General features: G+C 36.9%; 1 protein-coding gene across 2 annotated transcripts in view; it reads left to right on the top strand.

The window, feature by feature from the left end:
- Positions 1-240: 240 nt before the first annotated feature.
- The window catches only part of LOC121246048 (LRR receptor-like serine/threonine-protein kinase IOS1), a 51,320-nt gene continuing 31,629 nt past the window's right edge, over positions 241-19,931 (top strand). The window contains exons 1-13 of one of the 2 annotated variants that reach the window (XM_041144031.1): positions 241-368; positions 475-1,012; positions 1,211-1,686; positions 1,810-1,948; positions 2,034-2,105; positions 2,348-2,419; positions 2,506-2,586; positions 2,756-2,913; positions 3,021-3,244; positions 3,336-3,462; positions 3,622-3,684; positions 3,775-3,964; positions 4,063-4,709. In XM_041144031.1, coding sequence (XP_040999965.1) covers positions 284-368; positions 475-1,012; positions 1,211-1,686; positions 1,810-1,948; positions 2,034-2,105; positions 2,348-2,419; positions 2,506-2,586; positions 2,756-2,913; positions 3,021-3,244; positions 3,336-3,462; positions 3,622-3,684; positions 3,775-3,964; positions 4,063-4,465 — 2,628 coding nt within the window. In that variant the 5' untranslated portion in view covers positions 241-283 and the 3' untranslated portion in view covers positions 4,466-4,709. Of the gene's footprint in view, positions 369-474; positions 1,013-1,210; positions 1,687-1,809; positions 1,949-2,033; positions 2,106-2,347; positions 2,420-2,505; positions 2,587-2,755; positions 2,914-3,020; positions 3,245-3,335; positions 3,463-3,621; positions 3,685-3,774; positions 3,965-4,062; positions 4,710-19,931 lie in introns of those variants that run through there. The other variant, XM_041144030.1, reaches the window with a different exon arrangement.

Here is a 19,931-nt window from a genome sequence, read left to right as displayed (position 1 = left end):
GGGTCAGTAGTTGACATCCTGAAGTCAGACGTCTGGGTATTACCAACGTTACCCTGTTCGTGTGTTTGGCAAGCACTAAACATGGTGCCAACATGTGAAATTAAACAATTCGATGAGCTGTCATTGGCAAGAAAATCCTGCTTCCTCTACATAGTGATAAGGACGTACATTGAGTCATTGACTTCGTTGCTCGAGTCCTCGGCCTGTACTGGCACTATGGCAGTATAAACTCTAATTAGATGGCTCAAAACTCTAACAAGAAGAAACTAATTCTCTGGTGATCATGGGGGGGTTCCAAACTTCCATCTTTGCATTTCTTGGTGTTTTGTCTCTTATACTACTTCTGGTTCATGCCCAGGATCAATCAGGTATAATGACATGTTCTAAATCTTCTTGTTCGTAGTATTACTTGGTTTGGTTGGGCTAACCATGCATGCATAAATCTAAGATATTGCTCTGTTTTATGTGTCTCAGACTTCATAAGCATAGATTGTGGGTTGCCAGCAAACTCAACATACAAGGAAGAGACAACAAGCATAGATTACATCTCAGACGCTAACTACATAGACACTGGTATTATTAGGAACATAGCATCTGAATTGCAAGGTACCCTTCAACAGCAAGTATGGAATGTCAGAAGCTTTCCTCAAGGAGTCCGGAACTGTTACATCATAAACATCACAAGAGGCACCAAATATTTGATACGAGCAACCTTCGTGCATGGGAATTACGATGGAGAAGGTAATTTACCAGAATTCGATCTGTATCTCGGGACAAACATGTGGGATACAGTCAAGGTGGAGAATGCATCCTATAGTATTATCAAGGAACTCATACATGTCCCATCTCGAAACTATATACACGTCTGTCTCGTAAACACCGGCCTCGGGACACCATTTATATCAGCAATCGAGTTCAGGCCATTAAAAAACAACTCGTACGTGACCAAATCTGGATCATTGGCACTACTTTTGCGCGCAGATGCTGGTTCAACTAGCAATCAATCATACAGGTAAGTCATTGTATACGAGATCAACTGCTTCATTTTCATTACCGCAGAAGTAAATACATCTTTCACGAATAATATTCTGGCTGTGAAGTAAGTTTGAGCTGTGGAAAGTTGCCTGTCTTTCAATATATAAAACATATAGATAGATTCATTCTGCTCCTGGATTATTATACTGAATATATGTGTTTATTAATTACTTAGGTATGCATACGATGTGCATGATCGCCTTTGGTCGCCCTATAACTACAATAAGTGGAAAACCTTGAGCACAGGACTTACCATTGATTCCCAAAGTCAGAATGCTTATCAACCAGCATCTGTTGTCATGAGTACTGTAGCCACCCCAATAAATGAAAGCGCTCCCATGGAATTCTATTGGGAAGCAGACGATCCGAATACCCAATTCTATATCTTCATGCACTTTGCAGAAGTCGTAAAGCTAGAACCCAACCAGTCCAGATCATTCAACATTACTCTGAATGGGAAATACTGGTATGGACCTCTTGTTCCTGATTACCTGTATACAACTACTGTGTTCAGTCCATCGGCCATGACTGGAGGGAAGTATGTTTTCTCGATCTTCAAAGCGGAAAATTCAACACTTCCACCCATCGTCAACGCAGTTGAGATCTATTCTGTGAAAGATTTCTTGCAACCAGAAACAGACCGAGCGGATGGTACGTTTTTCCACACAAATAAATTATAAGCTAGCTTTCTCTATCAGTTTCGTACGTGCTTCATTCTATTGATCTCCATAAATTTGACTGACTAATTGGATATATGCATATGAAAATTTTTAGTTGATGCCATCAGAAAGATCAAATCAACATATGGAATAAAGAGAAATTGGCAGGGAGATCCATGTGCCCCGAAAGAGTACTCGTGGGAAGGTCTAGATTGTAGCTATGATGCTGATAATGCCCCCAGAATCACATCCTTGTCAGTAATTTTGTTCCTTTATATAAAAAGTTCATTAATTACTTGTTTTCAGCTATCCTTAATTTGGAAAATGTAAATTGCTCAGGAAGTTGTCCTCCAGTGGATTGGCCGGAGAGATATCTGCTGATATATCAAATCTCGTAATGTTACAATCTTTGTAAGTATGAATAATTTACATAGTCAAATAAACAAAAAGAGTCATTTTATTCACAAGCTGATGGGGAGAACACATCATCCATATCGTTGATGTGGCCTGATTTGCTTTCTATGATTCAAATGTATAATTTATTTTTACAAATTAAATCCTATCACATTATGAATAGAATTTTTCAAATAAAAAATCCTTTTCAATTTTTTTTGGACAATCAATATCAAATTTGTAATGATTCTTTATTACAGGGATCTATCAAACAATAGCTTGACTGGATCAGTGCCTGATTTTCTGTCTGAGTTACCAAACTTGAGGGTCTTGTAAGTTAATAATAACTTGGAAAAGACTGGTACTTTAAAAACTCTGGGTCATAGAAGCTGAAATTATATCCATTCTGGCTTTGCAGAAACTTAGAACGAAACAAGCTCACAGGTTCAGTTCCACTTGAACTAATTGAAAGAAGGGAAAATGGTTCGCTATCATTAAGGTATGATTTTTGTCAAAGAACTTGAGCCCCAGCTTGTTCTTTCAATTTTTCGTAATCTCAGTTTCCATAGAATAAATCATTTATCAAAAATTTGTTAATTTGTAATATCTAAAAATTAATGATACATCATAATCGCTTTTTCATTAAATTCCATGCTTTATTTTGCTAGTGTGGGAGAAAATCCAGATCTTTGTGGGTCCCGTTCTTGCAAAAAGAAGAAAAACAACATTGTTATTCCAATAGTGGCATCAGTCGTCGGTGGATTGCTTGTCCTCACATTGATTGTCATGGCTGTCTTTTGGGGGATTAGAAGGAGAACAAAACAGGGTACGTAAGACTAATTAATATGTATAAGGTTCATATTCATGTAAACAAAGAAAACATTCTCTTTACAAAAGTCATGCTTAAAACAATCATGATGTTTTTTTTATCAGCTGCGATGGTAGATACTGAATCCCACGTGCAGAATGTGTCATTGGAGTCTTTACAACGTCAATTTACATACTCTGAACTACTAAGATATACCGACAACTTTGAGAGAATTCTTGGAAAGGGTGGATTCGGAACCGTTTATCATGGCTATATAGATGACACCCAAGTTGCAGTGAAGATGCTCTCTCATTCATCAGTTCAAGGTTATCAGCAATTTCAATCTGAGGCACGTACCATCACTTTTAATATTAGAGCTTTTCGCTAATTCATACATACATTAATATACTAAACTAATTAGTAATAATTCTAATTTACAGGTTAGACTTCTTATGAGAGTTCATCATCGAAATTTGACTACCCTTGTTGGGTACTGCTATGAAGGAACAAACATGGGGCTCGTTTATGAGTACATGCCCAACGGAGACTTGGATGCACATCTTTCAGGTTTGGGAATAATGACATTTAAGCTTTTTTATATATAGGAAAGAAAATCTTTTCATGATATTTTCAAGATTCAGAAAAATAAAATTCATTTCCTAGAATTTTACGGCAATGGCGTTGATGATCAGTACTAAAGGTTTAGGCATTTGTTAATGGATGCAGATTGGAACGCAAAAACCTTGACTTGGGAAGATAGACTTCGTATCGCGACGGATGCTGCACAAGGTTAGCATGCTGCATTGAGTTGACTTGGAATTTTTTTTTAAAAAAAAAAAAAAACTGAACCCATGGAATTGTGTGGAATGGGAAATTTAGGATTGGAGTATCTGCACTGTGGTTGTAAGCCACCTATAGTCCACAGAGACGTGAAGACTTCAAACATATTGTTGAACGAAAATCTGCAGGCAAAACTGGCTGATTTTGGGCTCTCCAAGATTTTCCCTACTGATAGTGGCACTCATGTTTCTACAGTTGTTGCTGGCACCCCTGGCTACCTTGACCCCGAGTCAGTATTTCTCTCATTTAGTTATTGATCTAGAACAACAACATTCCAACAAAAAGTGATGCAAACGTAACGTGCATGCTCTGTTTACTTGCGCGCAGGTACTACATAACAAACTGGTTAACCGAGAAAAGCGATGTCTATAGCTTTGGAGTGGTTCTACTGGAGATAATCACGAGTCGACCCGTTATAGAAAGATCTGAGGCAAGGACTCACGTAAGTCAATTCGTGAGTTCCATGCTTGCCAAGGGAGACATAAAAAATATAGTTGATCCCAGGTTGAATGGAAACTTCAACAGTAACTCTGCTTGGAAGGCCGTTGAAATAGCAATGGGTTGTGTATCTCCAACTGCTGCGAAAAGGCCAACCATGAGCCAGGTAGTGGCGGACCTAAAGGAGTGTATGGCAACTGAATTAGCTCGGGCGAATGAGGGCGATTCCATAGAATCCATGGAAATGATCAACATGGATCTGGCTACTGAACTCAATCCGTTGGCAAGGTAAATGTACGTTAGTACAGATTGAAACTGGTCATGTACGTACATGGTGTATTGAATCAGCTTGAAGATGATTTTCTGCTTCCCGTAATTTTCTATCGATGAATAATATTGTTTTTCCGTTGATCAACCATCTGGGTTCTAATATTGGGACTATTTTGTTTGAAATATGTACCCAAGTTATTGAGATTGTAAATCTATGATCTTTTCCAAAATAAATAAATGAAGGGAACAACAATAAAGATTCCACTGCGGCCTTGTTTGGATACAGAAACGATTTCATCTTATCTCATTTTATCAGTATAACTTTTTCAAATTTTTACACAAATTAAAATAAACAATTCAACTTTTTCAAATTCTAAAATAATAATAATAATATTAAAAAATAATATTATAATAATATTTTATTTAACTTTCAATTTTTACCTAAAATCATCTTATCTCATCTCATTATACAAATGGGCTACAATTAAGGATTTGAGAAATGGAGTACGTCCTAGAAAAACAAGTACTGATCGTTTCCGTTGTACGAAAATGAATTGGGAGCTAGCGGGTGTACTCTCAGGAATGAATCTTTGGAGGTATATAATAGTATAGTTACATTGGCCAAGTTTATTGGAACCCCAATTAGTTGGCCATGCATGTTAAACCCTAACCTCAAAATCTCACAATTCATGATCACAATCCCAACATAAAATTCATATAGTAATACATCTTGTACTAGTTCCGTACGTGTTCAATCAAATTATAACTTAATTCGGGTTCAGATCATCCGTTAAAACTTGGTTGTTCCGGCCAGTTAAGGGTGGCTGAAGAAGTATAATTAGCTGTTAATTCTTCAATCTTAAATCATTTAAGTCAACCTCAAATTCTTTCTCTCTAAAACTCAAAAGCCAGGCCCTCTCTCTCTAAAACTCTCTCGTCCGACCACAGCTGGGGGGAGGGGGAGCTTCGGCTCCCTCTTCCCCTCCCTCTTTCCCTCCCTCTCCTCCCTCTCTACCGTCGTCTTCGATGGGTTTTGTGTATTTTTTTGCTTTTTCAAGTTTTCGGCCAAATAAGGGGAGGGTAGTCGATCTGAGCTTCTTCGGTGACCATTTTCCTACACACGCACTACTGGGAGAACCCTCACCCGCTAATCCTGCAGCCGTCTATTTTGGGTGCCATTCGGAGCGGCGCGTCGCACCCACGCGGGGATCTCAGAGAATGCGTGGTACTCTCAAGCCACCGCGTATCACACTGCGTCGGTGCCATGTGCGGCAGCTTAGGGCCCAATTCACTGGCACTGCTTCGACTAGCCGATTGGCTCCTCCCCAGAGTGACGGGTGTCATTCACGCGCCACCACCGATTCTCTTTACTGCTTTTCAGTTTCTCTGTGTTTGGTGGTTGTTTTATTGTTTCTGTTTCTGTGTTTCCGACATAATGTCGGTGTGTTTTTTTGTTGGTACTTGTTGTTTTTGTTTGTAGAAAATATAAAGTGAAATAGGCTATTGGACCTATGTCCATAGCATTGTGGGTTTCTCCCTCCTCCGGTTAGGAGGATGGGTGTTGAAAGCGACATGTGCATCATTCGCTTTGATTCCGACTTGTCGAAGCGGAGTCAGATTTTGGGCTTTTCTTGGCTTTTTTTACATTGTTTTCAACATCATATTTGGCACAATTTTTAAAAATGAATTTTTTGTGTGAGCTTTTAAATTTAAATATTTTCAAAAATCACAATCTAAGGTAAATAATTTACTTTTTACTGAAAACATAACAAAAAATAAAACTAAATAAAAACAAGTAATATACTAAATTACTAACATGCTTCAAAAATTAAAAAAGACTAAGCACTGTAATAAACATCCACTTCCATCATCTACATCCAACTAATCACTACAAAAAATATCCACACCCATCATCCATCAACCACATCCAAAAATCAAAAGCATCCACATCCATAATAATATTTTGTTACGACGACTACTACAAACATTTTCTAAGTTCACATGAACATAGGAATCCCGGGAAAAACTGGTGGTCTGCAAACTCTTGAGTACTGTTGACTAACCCACAGGGAAGTGAGTTTTTATTTTATTTTATGAGAAATAGACTCCATTTCATTCTATAAAGGAAGTTACATCTGTAACTCAAAGTACAAGCTAAACTAACATCTGTTGTAAGCTTCTCCATACACAAAAAATTTTTGCGACGGGCGTTGTCTAATCTTCAAGAAACTCTCAAAAAGAGAGTATCATTCTCTATATAAAGGAAGTGAGTATTTTTTTAATGACGTCAAGAACAATCTAATTAAATACTTTAGAAACACAACAGAAGACAAATCCTAGAATATAAATAGTTGTTGAAATAGCTACTAGCCAATTCCTCAGTGTACTGGGCAACTTAATATACACAGTTTTGCAAAATTCTAAATAAGGAAAAAGGATTTGATATCTATATTTGCTAGCAAATAAAAAACAGCCTATACAAGAACAATATAGCAGGTAATGAAATGGTAGCCATTAAGGTTAGACAAATAAATATATATATATAGACACACACAAAGACCATTGCAATGATCAATACAAAGGTGTTTGTAATATGAAATCCGCAAGTTGCTATAGTTCATAGTAATTTATGCCAAGATTTTGTAAACAATTTATTCCTTTCAAAGCAAGACAAGAATTGTGTTTCTTGGAGAGTGAGAGTTGGTTGAATTTGATATCAACCCAGTACAAACATTTGCAAATGTGCAAAACATCACTATTCAATGATGTAATGTCTTTGAGAATTAAAGATGCATTTTAACCAAAACATCACCAAAGTTATATGTGGCACCTTGGATCCCCACGTGTGATTTTGTGGAAGTCGTGACACCGGGATGATGACCACATGGATCATACACCTTATTGCCATGTGCAAGTGTGTGCAAATATGCAAAATGTGTACTACAACATAAATAATGCAGCGAAAAAATATAAGGCAGTAAAAAACTAAGTACCAGAAAGTTTAAAAATCGATACAACCAGAAACAAAGTCCTCCAAGAGGTTAATATAGTCATCCGGCTGAAATAAAGGAAATCATGAATACAAAGGTCCAACAACAAATAATGGGTAAAGTCCCAAGCCATCACTCCTCAGGTGCGGTTGGTCCATCTTGCTCATACCCCTTTTCTGCAACAAAGTCTACGATTCCATGAAATGGAATTGTAGGTAGGAATACCACAATGAGATTTCACAATTTCAAAAAATAAATCAGAAAAGCGATAACTAAGAGATTCAAGCATGAAATTATATAAACAAACAATGCATAACAGTCATGTAACAACCGTACATGTGATTTCGTAACGAGCGATGCCTAGCTCCGTGCCCGACGGGTACGTGACCAAGCATCCTCTAGCCTCGCCAGCAGAGAGGCCATGAAGACGGCATGAGAGCGTTACCATATTGTCTGAGCCCGTTGTCACCCAACGACAACCCAAGGGACATCACTCAGTTTATTACACTCTTGAGTGACCAGAGGAGCTCCACCGAGATAATACCCCATCTTGACTTGGGGTTGTGATATGCATGCACCCACAAAAGTATTACCAAGACACGAAAATCCAGTTTTCAATTTTATCGGCATAGCATATAACATGGCACAGTTGAATAAATCATGATAGATATCAACAACAGTAATATGCAGATGCATGATAGGCAATTTGTTGGATGTCATGGCATAGCACACAACAATCACACATAACAACACAACAGTCACAAATTCACAGTTTCACAAACCTCAACTACACGTATTTCCCATCCTCCATCAGATCCTCGGCCCAAATTCTGACAACAACTACGTCAAATATTCCCAACACTTCTTCGGTCCCAAAGCCCTTCTCAAACATAGCCAAATTGCAACAAACTTAGCAATAACTTCACGTTAGAAATTCAAGGATCGCGTTGGAGAGTTACTTACCACGCAGAAGGCAAATTTTTGGATGATCGTGTGTGATGGTTTACAGGGTCCTGTGATTGAACGAGTGCGAGCGTCGCTATGCGGATGGACAAAGATGATTGGGTTAAATCAGTACATAGTCTGAAAATTAAAATACAATACAAGGGGCAAAAGGCTTACTGAGGTGGCGTAAAGAGTGGTGGAGTGACAGTGGGGGAATGACGAAGTAAGGTGGCAGATGCGGATCTAGGTGGACAGAGGGCTACCATTGGGATTTCTCTTAAAGGGGTGGCAGATCTAGAGTGCTAGTGGGTGTAGGAGAGGGTTTTCACGGTAGGGGTGTGTTGGAGCATGGCGGGGCAGTGACTAAGGTGGCTCTAACTCACGGGTTGGGTGGAACCCAAGGAATAGGATAGTGGAAAAGGGAAGTGGGGTTCTCGAGGGTGGTTACGCAGCCACTAGAAGGCAGCTAGGGGTTGTGCCTCACAGTGGTGCTAGGGCAAAACTCCTCCTAGAGGCTTTGGGATGTAGATTTGAGGGTGGGGAAATGCTAGAACTTGGTTTTGAGAAAGGAAGAAGCTGATAGAGGAATGGTTTGAGGGATGAGGGGCTGAGCCTATTTATAGGCCAATGAGTGGTTCTCGACAGCAGCATCACTGATTGGGGGTAGGGGACAGCGTGGACTCTGCGAGCAACGCACACGTGGCACACAATGGTTGGTGGGCAGTGGTGGCAAGCCATGGCCTCACAGGTTGCAAGTACCAAAGGCATGAGTTAGCCAAAACGCACGGTGAAGGTAGACAAGTGAGAGGGCTCTGACTAGCGGACACGTGGAGCTGAGGTGGTGGTTGTGGGGAGCGGTGTTGTAGGTCACGAGGAAGGCTCACGGGTATGCAGGTGGGAGGAGGAAGAAGAAAAGAAAAGAAAAAGTAAAAAGGGAAGAAGAGAAGTCATGTGACGCTATGGGATAGAAGGAAAAGATTAGGGTTTTATCCTTAAGCTCTAAAAAGGCATCGTTTAGGGGAAGGAAGGCAAAACAAATTTACAGCCTCAAAATGTCGCCGTTTAGGGGCTGGGCCCAAAATCTCTCTCTCAAGCCTAAAATTGGCCCCTTACACTCACAACAAGTCAAATGAGTCCACAATAACCAAATAGGCTTCAATTCCCTCAAGGAAAAAGAAAAAGAAACCCACAAAAATTTTAGGGGCCTCACATTATATAAAATATTTCGTATTTTTTTGGTGTAAAAGCAAAGGAAATAATGGAAGGTTGCCAAGAAACCTCATTTGAATAAAATCTCGAAGTTAATTAGCTTGTATTCATTAACGATGGAAACCAAGATTGGTGACTCAGCTTTGTGGTGTCTCCAACGTCTATGATGACTCCAACTCATGTGATGATATGATCTGAGAGTAACCATATAACGCTAGTAACCAAGATTGGTGAAAGAAAAATAGATATCGGGCTCCTTGGGGAAAACATAAACCATTATTAAAATAACAGAAATAGTTATTTATGTAGCCACTTTGGGGAGGGTTTGAAAACTTCTCTTAAAAAAAGACCACCAGCATGGGAAATAATTTGCATAAGTTCCAGGATAAGACTGTATCCAATTGATTAAACTTTAAAATTGATTAAACTTTAAATTAAATCATGGGTAGGAGTCAATGGTAATTCAAATGGTATTTCTCCTATATATGGTTTTACGGTGAAATGAGGGGCTAGAGGGATAAGATAGTGTAAAGAGGGATTTATGAGGTTTGCATAATTTTTAGTTTATTCAGTTTAACTTAATATATAAGCTCGTTGGAAAGTGGTGAAGTGGGAAAAAACAGAACTGGACAGCTCCTTAAAGATACAGTGGAAAACCCAGGAGAATATGAATATGTGGAGAAAGTAGAACATGACATTCAATCCCTCTCTATCGAGCTTTCTATCTATAAAGCATCACGACATCTCGGATCTCTATGTAATCATGCATATGATATGTATATTATTGTAAACAAGTAATGGGCTGGAAATACAGTATGGTTCTATAGGTCACAAAGTCAGATACTCAACATAATTATAAATCAGCAAAATCAATACAAGCAAATGTTGTGATAGTATATACATGGAAAAATCCTGAGTAAATTTGGCATAATAGAAATCATGGGAATGAAAATGGTTATATAAGCATAAGCACATATGCCTCGTGATGACCATATATCTCTGTCGTAACCCAAAAAAGTGCAACAGTATGCTTTGTGTACCTATCTGTCTAGCATGGTCTATTTGGCGGATAACTGGTGGCCAAAAATACTTACTAGATTGTGAGGAAACGATGCTAAGAGCTTAAAATTTATTTCTCTAATACCGTGTTTCTTTAGTTAGCCCCAATGGCTTTCTAATAATGTGTTTTTAGCACAAGTCTTGTGTACATTCCATTCTGAAAGGCTGGGTCTTTTGTACTTTTCGATGCAAAATGCTTATTAATTTGAATTATAAACACAAAATACTAATAGCCTGATATAGAGGAAAGAATCTGAGACCACAATTAACCGAGGGAAAATTTCCCCAGAGATTTTCTCAAATAAAATCTCAACAGTTAGGAAGTGAATGGCATATATAAGATTGACTTTAAGACTAGATTCACAAATCCTTCCATATGCTCCTCCATCAATATATAGATTCAGCAATGGCTACTTTTTACGTAATGGTAACCATATATGTTTGAAGCACACTAGGGGAAATGATAAAATGCGCTTTCTTGTTAATTTTATCCAACAAGAGCTACCTAGCTTATCATTTAAACTAAACAAAATCAAACAAGAACAATTAAAGATAAAAGTTTCCTATTATAAAATAGTAGAAGCTAGATAGAAATTTGGTCATTTCTATCATTTTCATATTTATATTTATGAAGATAAAAGCTGGTTCATATTTATCATTTTCAGTTGGGTTAGTTTTTTTATGGGCCATTTCACGATTATTCAATCAAATTGGTATTACATACCACGTAACAGTGTCCATCCAATGGGGGTGATGATAAATGTAATAAGGCTTTAAGATTAATGTCATTTGAATGCAAGTAACAAAGTACATAGCCTTGCAAACATGGAAAGTAGGAGTATGGCAGAGTAACTATCAAAGTTTAAGATCCCCTTGACCCTTAAAGATTTTCAACACAGTAAATAGCCTTGCAAACATGTGAATCCACTAAGAACTCTAATATAATCCTCTTTACAAGCCGAAACGCCAACAAAAAAGTAAATGCTACACAAAATAGAATGAGGATTTTGTGGCTTGTTAAACTTTTTATACTTAAACAAAAACATATCGGTTCACTGTATAGAGGTCCAGTAACCGGCCATCTCGAAGTTCATTTGTGAAAAGTATTGTAGAAGACACAAGGCCAACCATATAGCCTCCACTAGAGAATGACGTTCTAATTTAACACTTTGAAGGGGTCACTCTTCAACTCAAATCTGTGGGCTAATGAAATGCTAAATCTCTAGGCGATGAATTGTAACGCCCCAGTCCCGTAGGGGTCGGAGAGTTACTTCCTATCACTTAAACTTACATTTCAACTATATAATGATAGACTCCAAATTTCTAATATCATATAGAAATTTCAATTCAAACTAATTTCTTCAATATAACCAATTTTCCAAAATGTCAAGTCATCATAACAAAATAAAAAACGCTAATACTCATAAAAACTTTTTATGCTTAATCCACTATACTTAAATCATCTCACTCAATGCCTCATAATCTTGATCCTCAGCTGAACTATAAAAAATATCTTAAAAATATTGTGGAGATAAAGGGTGGGTTATCAACAACTCAGTAAGCAGAGAACTTATACTAGTATGTAAACACGAGCATTTATAAAGTTCGGTATGCAAAATAAAATATTTACTTTCAGAATGCAGAACTAACATTTTTACTTTTAGAATGCATAAACAAAACTTGTTATAAAACATTAGAGCGAAACTTTCAAAAAACTTTTCTTATTCAAAAATCCTTCGACATATCATAAACCTAGACATCATCTTCATATCATTTCGGAGAATTGCATTGAGACAAATACCATGTTTAACCCCCGTGGTAGGGTTATAAACCACCATTATACCCATGGCTGGGCCTTAGCAGAAACAGAATAGAACGATCTCAGAACCAGATCATATTCAGATACAGAATCAGAAATTCATGCCAAGATTTTCGGGTGCCATATCATATCAAAACCGAATACTGAACAACTTCAGGTCATTTCACATGTTTGAAAACAAAACAAAATCAAAACATCTTCATTAATTCATAGCAAAAACTTTTAGATTTTCATATTCGCTGTTTTTGCAGAGTTAGATAACAGAATGCACAAAATTAGCTAATGCCTACACCAGTCATGACAGAAAATACTTTCTCTTATATAGAATTTATGCATATGCAGAATAAACATCTGAGGTCGTTTTCAGATTTCTTTTCAAAAACAAACATGCTTATTTTCAAAGTCAACCTCATTTCTTTTATTTTATGTAAAACTAGTATATGAATCCCGTTTACCTGGACTTTTTAACTATTCTAAATCTTTTCACAATTGTGCTGAATGAATGTCAATCGTCACCTATATAAAATATTAAGTGTCACTAAACTTCTAAAAGGACTTGCTAAAACTCTTCATTTACCTAAATTTATACTAAGGAAAATAGCTTTGATAATTATAAAGATATCATAAATCTAATATATACTATTATTATTATATATATATATATATATATATTCTTAACTTATCATCAAATAATTTTATCAAATATGGTAAAACAACTTAGATTCATGTTGAAAATTAACTTAATCATATTTAAAACTCATATATTTATAAACTGTTATTGAAATCATAATTTAATACCACTAACATATAACATAGGAGGAAATCATAAATTTCTTTAAACAATAGTAGTTCATATAATATATTTAATAATATTTATTTTAAAAATCATTGCAAACTACTAATCATATCTAATTTAAAACCATACAAGGTTTATTTCATATAATAGGCTTAAAGTGCTTAAAAAAAATAAGAGATTAAAATACTGATAGTTTACTACCAAAACCAAATTGTAAAATTTTTTAGTAATTTAACTTGAATTCTTATACTTCAAACAAAGCCCACTTAACACAAGTTTAATATAAAACCAGTTCAATATAAAATCATCTAAATGAAAAGGGCGTTTTGGAAAACTAAAAACCTCAACATGCATGCAGCTCGTTGGGTACAGCTAGAAACAAGAAAAATGTGGGACAAAATAAAAGGAACGACTGGATCAAAACTGAGCAACACAGAGGCATACTCACCGAGGGAGGATGAGAGGCACGATGGGACAATGAGCTGGGCAGTGATCGACGGTGGTGAGCATGGCGGCATGGCACTGGACGAGAGAGAGAAAGTGATAAGAGGGAGAGCAAAAGAGAGAGAGTCTGAGAGTAAGAGTCGCGAGAGGAAAATACGGTGAAAGCGGTAGAGGTTTACTGTGAGGGGTGGAGGTCGTGCACGGTGCTGCAACCATGGACGGAGGAGCTGAGCACAACGCCGATGGTGGTCAAAAGATCGAACCATGTCCTGAGCCCTCATCTATCTACTGCGAATGGCCGTGCGAGGGGACTCTTGGACCAACGACTAGTGGTTCGAGATAGGGCTCACGGTGACTGGGTGGTTGGGTTGGATCGATAGTGGGTGGCGTTCGGTGCACTCAGCGGCTGGCAGAGTCGTAAAGTGTGAAACTGTTAGCATGGAATTTGTGCTCTGTTCTGAGTATTAAAAACAGAGTGTTTTGGTTTGATTTATAGAGGATGGAGCAGTTTTGCCGCGAGGGACAGAGGATGGCTTACTCATCAGTGGGATGGCAACGGTGATGATGGTGTTAGGGACCCCAGTCTTGTCCCTAACACTAAGGACTACAAGCTTGTCTTGGTATAAATGGTGACCGAGTAACCTTGCCAACTTGCTTGGTCTTCAACAAGGGAATGGTGTTTGAGTAATGAAATGATGAAGATGATGCACTTGGGTAGGCTAAGTGTTTAGGCTAAGGCAAATCAATGTGGGCGGCTAGACTTGTTCTTGAGTGAGGTGCCAAGATGATGAAGGTTATGGTTGAATGGATAAGATGAGGCTAGGGTTGCCGTGGACTATGGTAGGATTAGGGTTGGTGTGGTCTTGGAAGACTGGCTTAGGATTATGGGTGTTTGATGCAATGGGGATGGCTTAAGGGTTGCCCTTGATGTTAGGGCCACTTGGATGGTGATTAGGGTAGGTATGGTGAAGTGTAGCTAGGGTATTGTGAAGTGGCTAGGGTGAATTTCGAGATTTGGAAGAGTTGGCTTAGGGTTGGAGTTTAGGATGATGCTAGGGTTTGGAAATGAGATGAAAGAGTGAGGCTAGGGTTTGGAGGCTAAAGTGGGCGGATTGGGATTGACTTGGTCTTAGGAAGATTGGATAGGTTTGGTTGGTTTAGGAAGGAATATGCAAAGTTTGTAAAATGGAGGGAATCTTTGAGGGAAGAGGGAAATTTGAATTTGAATTAAGATGACAAGTCAATAGTTGACTTAGAGAGATTGTAGGAAGAGTGATTTAAGGAATTGAAGAGGATTTACAATTCCTTAAATTAAGGGATTTGAATTTGAATTTGAATTTGAATTGGAATTTGAATTTTGAATTTTGAATTTAAGAAACTCAAGACTCCTAAAAGGAATGAATTACCTTATGAAATCTTGAGGTGGACAGCTAGGGTTTGATGGAGGGAAGGCTTATGATGGCCGAATATGGTAAGTAAGAGAATGGAAAGATGAGTGCATTTAGGGTTCCTAAATTATAGGAACACTAATATAGAAAGTGAAGTGGGCGGCTAGGGCAATTCCAATAAGGCAAGTGATTGCCGAATTTGAATGTGACTAATAAGGAAAGTGGGTTACGGCTAGGGCAAAGTGTATGGAGCAAATGATTTATGGAAAATGGACAAACACTTGGGTTGGTCGAAAATTAGGTTTGGATGGATTGGAAGAGCAACAATGAAAAGAACACCAAGAACTTAATGAAGAACACCCAAGAACAAAAGTAATAATACTTAAGAACTTGAATGAACTAAATGATAATAATTCAACAATTGATCCACGGATTTCACAAGAGTTTAATAAACCTCATATATTGAATAAAAATAGAATCACACCTATCCACGGATTCCAAAGTGATGATGAAACAATAATCAAAAGATAGATAGATGGAACAACACATATTCAAAGAATTGCAAGGTGATGATCCTCTCCTTGGAGTTCACGAATGTCACCCAAGTAGCCCAAGTGCAAAAGCACCGAACAAGCCTAAACCGTCCACAGTGGAAAAAAATGTCAAATGATCAAAAGTTCTCAACTCAATGCCTAAGGGTCCTATTTATAGAGATTACAAAGTGGAAACCCCCAATAGGTCCCTTAGAATATTATTAAATAAAATAAATAATAAATAAATAAAAATGATAAAATGATAAGGCCTTGCATGGCCAATGTGGCCCGTGACATGTTTTGGCCCTTGGTGGCCTAGGTTGGCCCATGGCATGAGCTATGGACATGGTTGGCACGGTTGGCAGACATGTGGCTGACATGGCTAGTGGCTTGGCCATGGGCCACAAAACATGGGGTCAAACATGGGGTCCTACCAGATGGTCGTTGGTGGAGGTGCTACGTCTTAGGGTGTGTAACAATTTCGAGTGGCCCACTGAACATGCATGGTGGCTGGTGTTCCATGCAGTGGCTGCCAGTAACAACAAGTCTTGGGCAGCTTTCGTTGTGCAGGAGCAGTGGCTTCGTTGTTGAGCGTGGTTGCTGGTGAACGAGTGTGGACAACCCAAGGTGGCCATGGAGTTGGCTTCTCGGTCGTGTGGGTGGAAAGAGGTTGTGCTCTATTTCGGTGTAGGGGAAACAAAGGTTGAGTGCGATGTGGGGAAGGGAAAAAATAAAAATGAAAATCAGTGCAGAGGGGAAATAGATGCATCGGGAAGTAGTTGTGGAGATTTGAAACTGAACAAAAAAAGGTGGGGGAAAGAAAAGGGAATAGGGGGATCGACGTGCATAGCAATGGTTATAGTTTTTTTCCAATGTGCATGGTGGTTGGCTAGAAGAAACGACTCCAAGGGGGAGAAGGAGATTAACGTGCATGGGAGATCTGTAAAAAGGTGGACCTACATCTTGAAGGTAAAAGAACTTAAAATAAATAAGATAAAATAACACTAAAGAAAATTGAATGCGAATTATTTGCTGGCTTGGGTGTTACATGAATCTTATAGTAGGAGTTATACGAGTTGGAGTAGCACAAGGGATCAAAATCTCATTGGATGCAAGCATAAAAGTATGTATATGATTTTTGAACAAAGACAATGATATGATGCAAACAAGAGAAGGTGATGGTAAACCAAAGATACACACACGGAAGAGGTTGCAATAGGCCACAGATTTTACCAAAGGGGAGAGGGAGAGAGAGAGATTTCAGAAGACAATATCATCAATAGGCAGTGAATAATCGGGAGAGATTTACCTTTGGCGTGATCAATATAGGGCTAAATCGTGTATAACCTGGTCATGAGGTTAAACAGGGCGGCAACTGGAGGCAGTACTAGACCCGAAAGGACGTCGAGTATAGGAAATCACTGTCGACGACTCAGATCTAGGGCTTTTGCTCTACTATATGGCAAAGAGGAATGTCAAGCGTTTACTCCTGAGGCTTGTGAATCTTCGACCACTATCTGATTTCGTGGCCACAGGGGTAAATGTTATGGCAAACAGTGTTTTGTAACATTTCCTTTTGCAACAAAGTAATTCTCGTCGTAATAAGTTGTTTTTCACCACCATTTTACACTCGACGCACGAAATGCAATGGTAATTGGGCAAACTTATTACGACGGTCTTATTTTGTGCCATCAACCAGCTAATTCCCACTAGCGGTAGTCTTGGGAAAAAATTCGAGGCAAAACCCATATTTCTTGTAGTGATTGGGACTATTTTGTTTGAAATTTGTACCCAAGTTATCACTTATTTATATCTAGGGTTGTCTACCTGTATTTTCCAAAGTAAATCAGTACTGCAACAAATTAAAGGATTTGAAAAATGGAATACTAGAAAAATATATAGGTACTAATTTTTAGAATATTACCATGCTTATTATAGAATATATTCATAATATTCTATATGTATGGTAATATTACTTAATCTCTACCATATTAAGTACTTTATTATGTAAATCAATCAGTATTAATTAGTATCATTGATTTATCGTATTTCCATTAATTCTATTCTTTGATTTTTATTTTATTTTATTTTTCTATAGTACTGATCACATATATCCACGGTACGAAAATGATAGAACGACTCGAAATACTTAATTTCGTATGTTCAATCAAATAACGTCTTAATTCGGGTTCGGATCAAGTCAAAAACTTGATTTTAATTTTTGGCCAGTCAAGGGTGGTGGCTGATGAAGGGGTATAATTAGTTGTTTCTCTTATTGTTGACCACAATTTATGTTGTCTTAGAGCACTGGTATTGGACTAGCCAAATATCAGCCAAATCTAAATTTTAACTAAATTTTTCCTAAATCAGCTGCATTGGACTAGCTAGCCAAATCACTTCAAGTCAAATTATGAGTTACAGTAAATGAAAAACTAAAATCATATTTGGTGAGTTACTATTCACCAACCAAAATATTTTATTAAAAAGCATTCACTTTCTCTTCCTTTCTTCTTCTTTTGATCTATTCATTTCTTCTTCATGTTAAATAATTTGTTTGGACAGTAAAAATTAAATTATTAATTAATATATGGAGTGTATTTGTAAAATATATAAAAAATTATTAAAAAATATTATATTATATTATTATTTTGACTTTGGAATGGTTAGTCCAATATGAATTAATCTCTTCAATCAAGTTTTAGTCAAAATTCGGGCTCATTGCCAATGCTAGCTCTAACTGGGGACTGCATGGGTACGTGATATATTTATATATATATATATATATATATATATATATATATATATGCCTTTAATCCCAACTCATTTGACTCGATCACCTACCTCGCGGCCTCCCAACAAATTGAACAATTAGATCAAAACGTAAGGGATCGATCGATCAAACCATAGCACATGATGAAGCATTTGAGCGTGTAAGTACATTGGAGGGAGATCAAGGCTAGCTAGGCCACAATGATGAATATATCTCAGACATGTTGGTGAAGATATATATTCAAGCAAAAGTAATATTAGATACAACCTAACATATGCAAGTGATCTTGCACTCTTCTTTTATAAAAAAATGGTATCCACCGTTGAAAAGTTAATCTTTTTTTATATAGATTTTATATTTATTTATTTTTTTAAAAAGAGTACACCAGACTTGTACACTTTAAAATTTTAAGTTAATTTTGCCATGTCAATATAATTAATAGTAATTTAACTTCTAACAAAATTTCTAAGTAAATCATTCTTAAAAGCACGTAGAGTAAAAGTTCAACTAAAATGCACAAATAGCAACTTGACTTTAATTAAGACAAACCACGTGATAGATTAATTTGGTATTGAATACTGTTTAATTAATACATAAGAAGTTTATTATAGAAGCAAAAGTTGACTCATTAATATTACAATATCTAACATAAAAATTTATATTTACGTAAAAGATTATACTTACCAAATAATAAAAAAAAAAAATTATAGGAAAATATTTTTCGCGTGACAACCAGACACCAAAAAACATTTGCTTTCTTAAAAACTAATTTACTAAAATAATTTTTCGTAATAAACATTTTACGTCGAAAGAAACAAATCCTATATATCACCACTATTTCTGCGAAACTACCTGAGTTTATATATATATATATATATATATATATATATATATATGCACATGATATAGGAATTTCCTATATATATATATATATATATATATATATATAATGTATGTATTTCCTCGGAAAGCTGACAGTTTGATGCAGACGGTTCTATCGCGGTCTTTCTTTATTGTTTTAAGGATGAGGACGTTCCACTTGACATGCATACGTTAATTAACCCAGTCAATCGATTTCCTAATGACCAAGTCTCCATTCTGTGCAGAAAACAGCACTGACATAGTTTTTTTTTTTTTCACTAAATTTCTTTTCTGGTTAAAAAGACATGCATGTATCGATCGATACTGACTTTGAAAACAAATACTTGGTAAAAATATTAAAAAATGTTAGCCACACTCACTACTACACCATTGTTTATATATTGTTATCATGTTGAAAAAATCTAAAGTTCAAAGTTTTTAAACATTTTTTGAAAATTTTCAATGGTCATATATGTACAGTACTGAAGGCTGATCATATAGATATGCATGCATGCGTTGAATTCAACATCTATCATATGTTACAGGACCATATATATATATATATATATAATATAGGTTGATCTAAAATTACATATATGTACATGATACGCGTACGTGAGGACGTTCAGAGGTTCATTAATGTATAATGGTTAATCCTTTTGGAGTATCACTCA

The sequence above is a fragment of the Juglans microcarpa x Juglans regia genome, chromosome 1S, assembly GCF_004785595.1.
Source record: "Juglans microcarpa x Juglans regia isolate MS1-56 chromosome 1S, Jm3101_v1.0, whole genome shotgun sequence".
Taxonomy (NCBI): domain Eukaryota; kingdom Viridiplantae; phylum Streptophyta; class Magnoliopsida; order Fagales; family Juglandaceae; genus Juglans; species Juglans microcarpa x Juglans regia.
The sequence above is the reverse complement of the archived record's forward strand: the minus strand, read 5'-3'. Positions and strand labels throughout refer to the sequence as shown.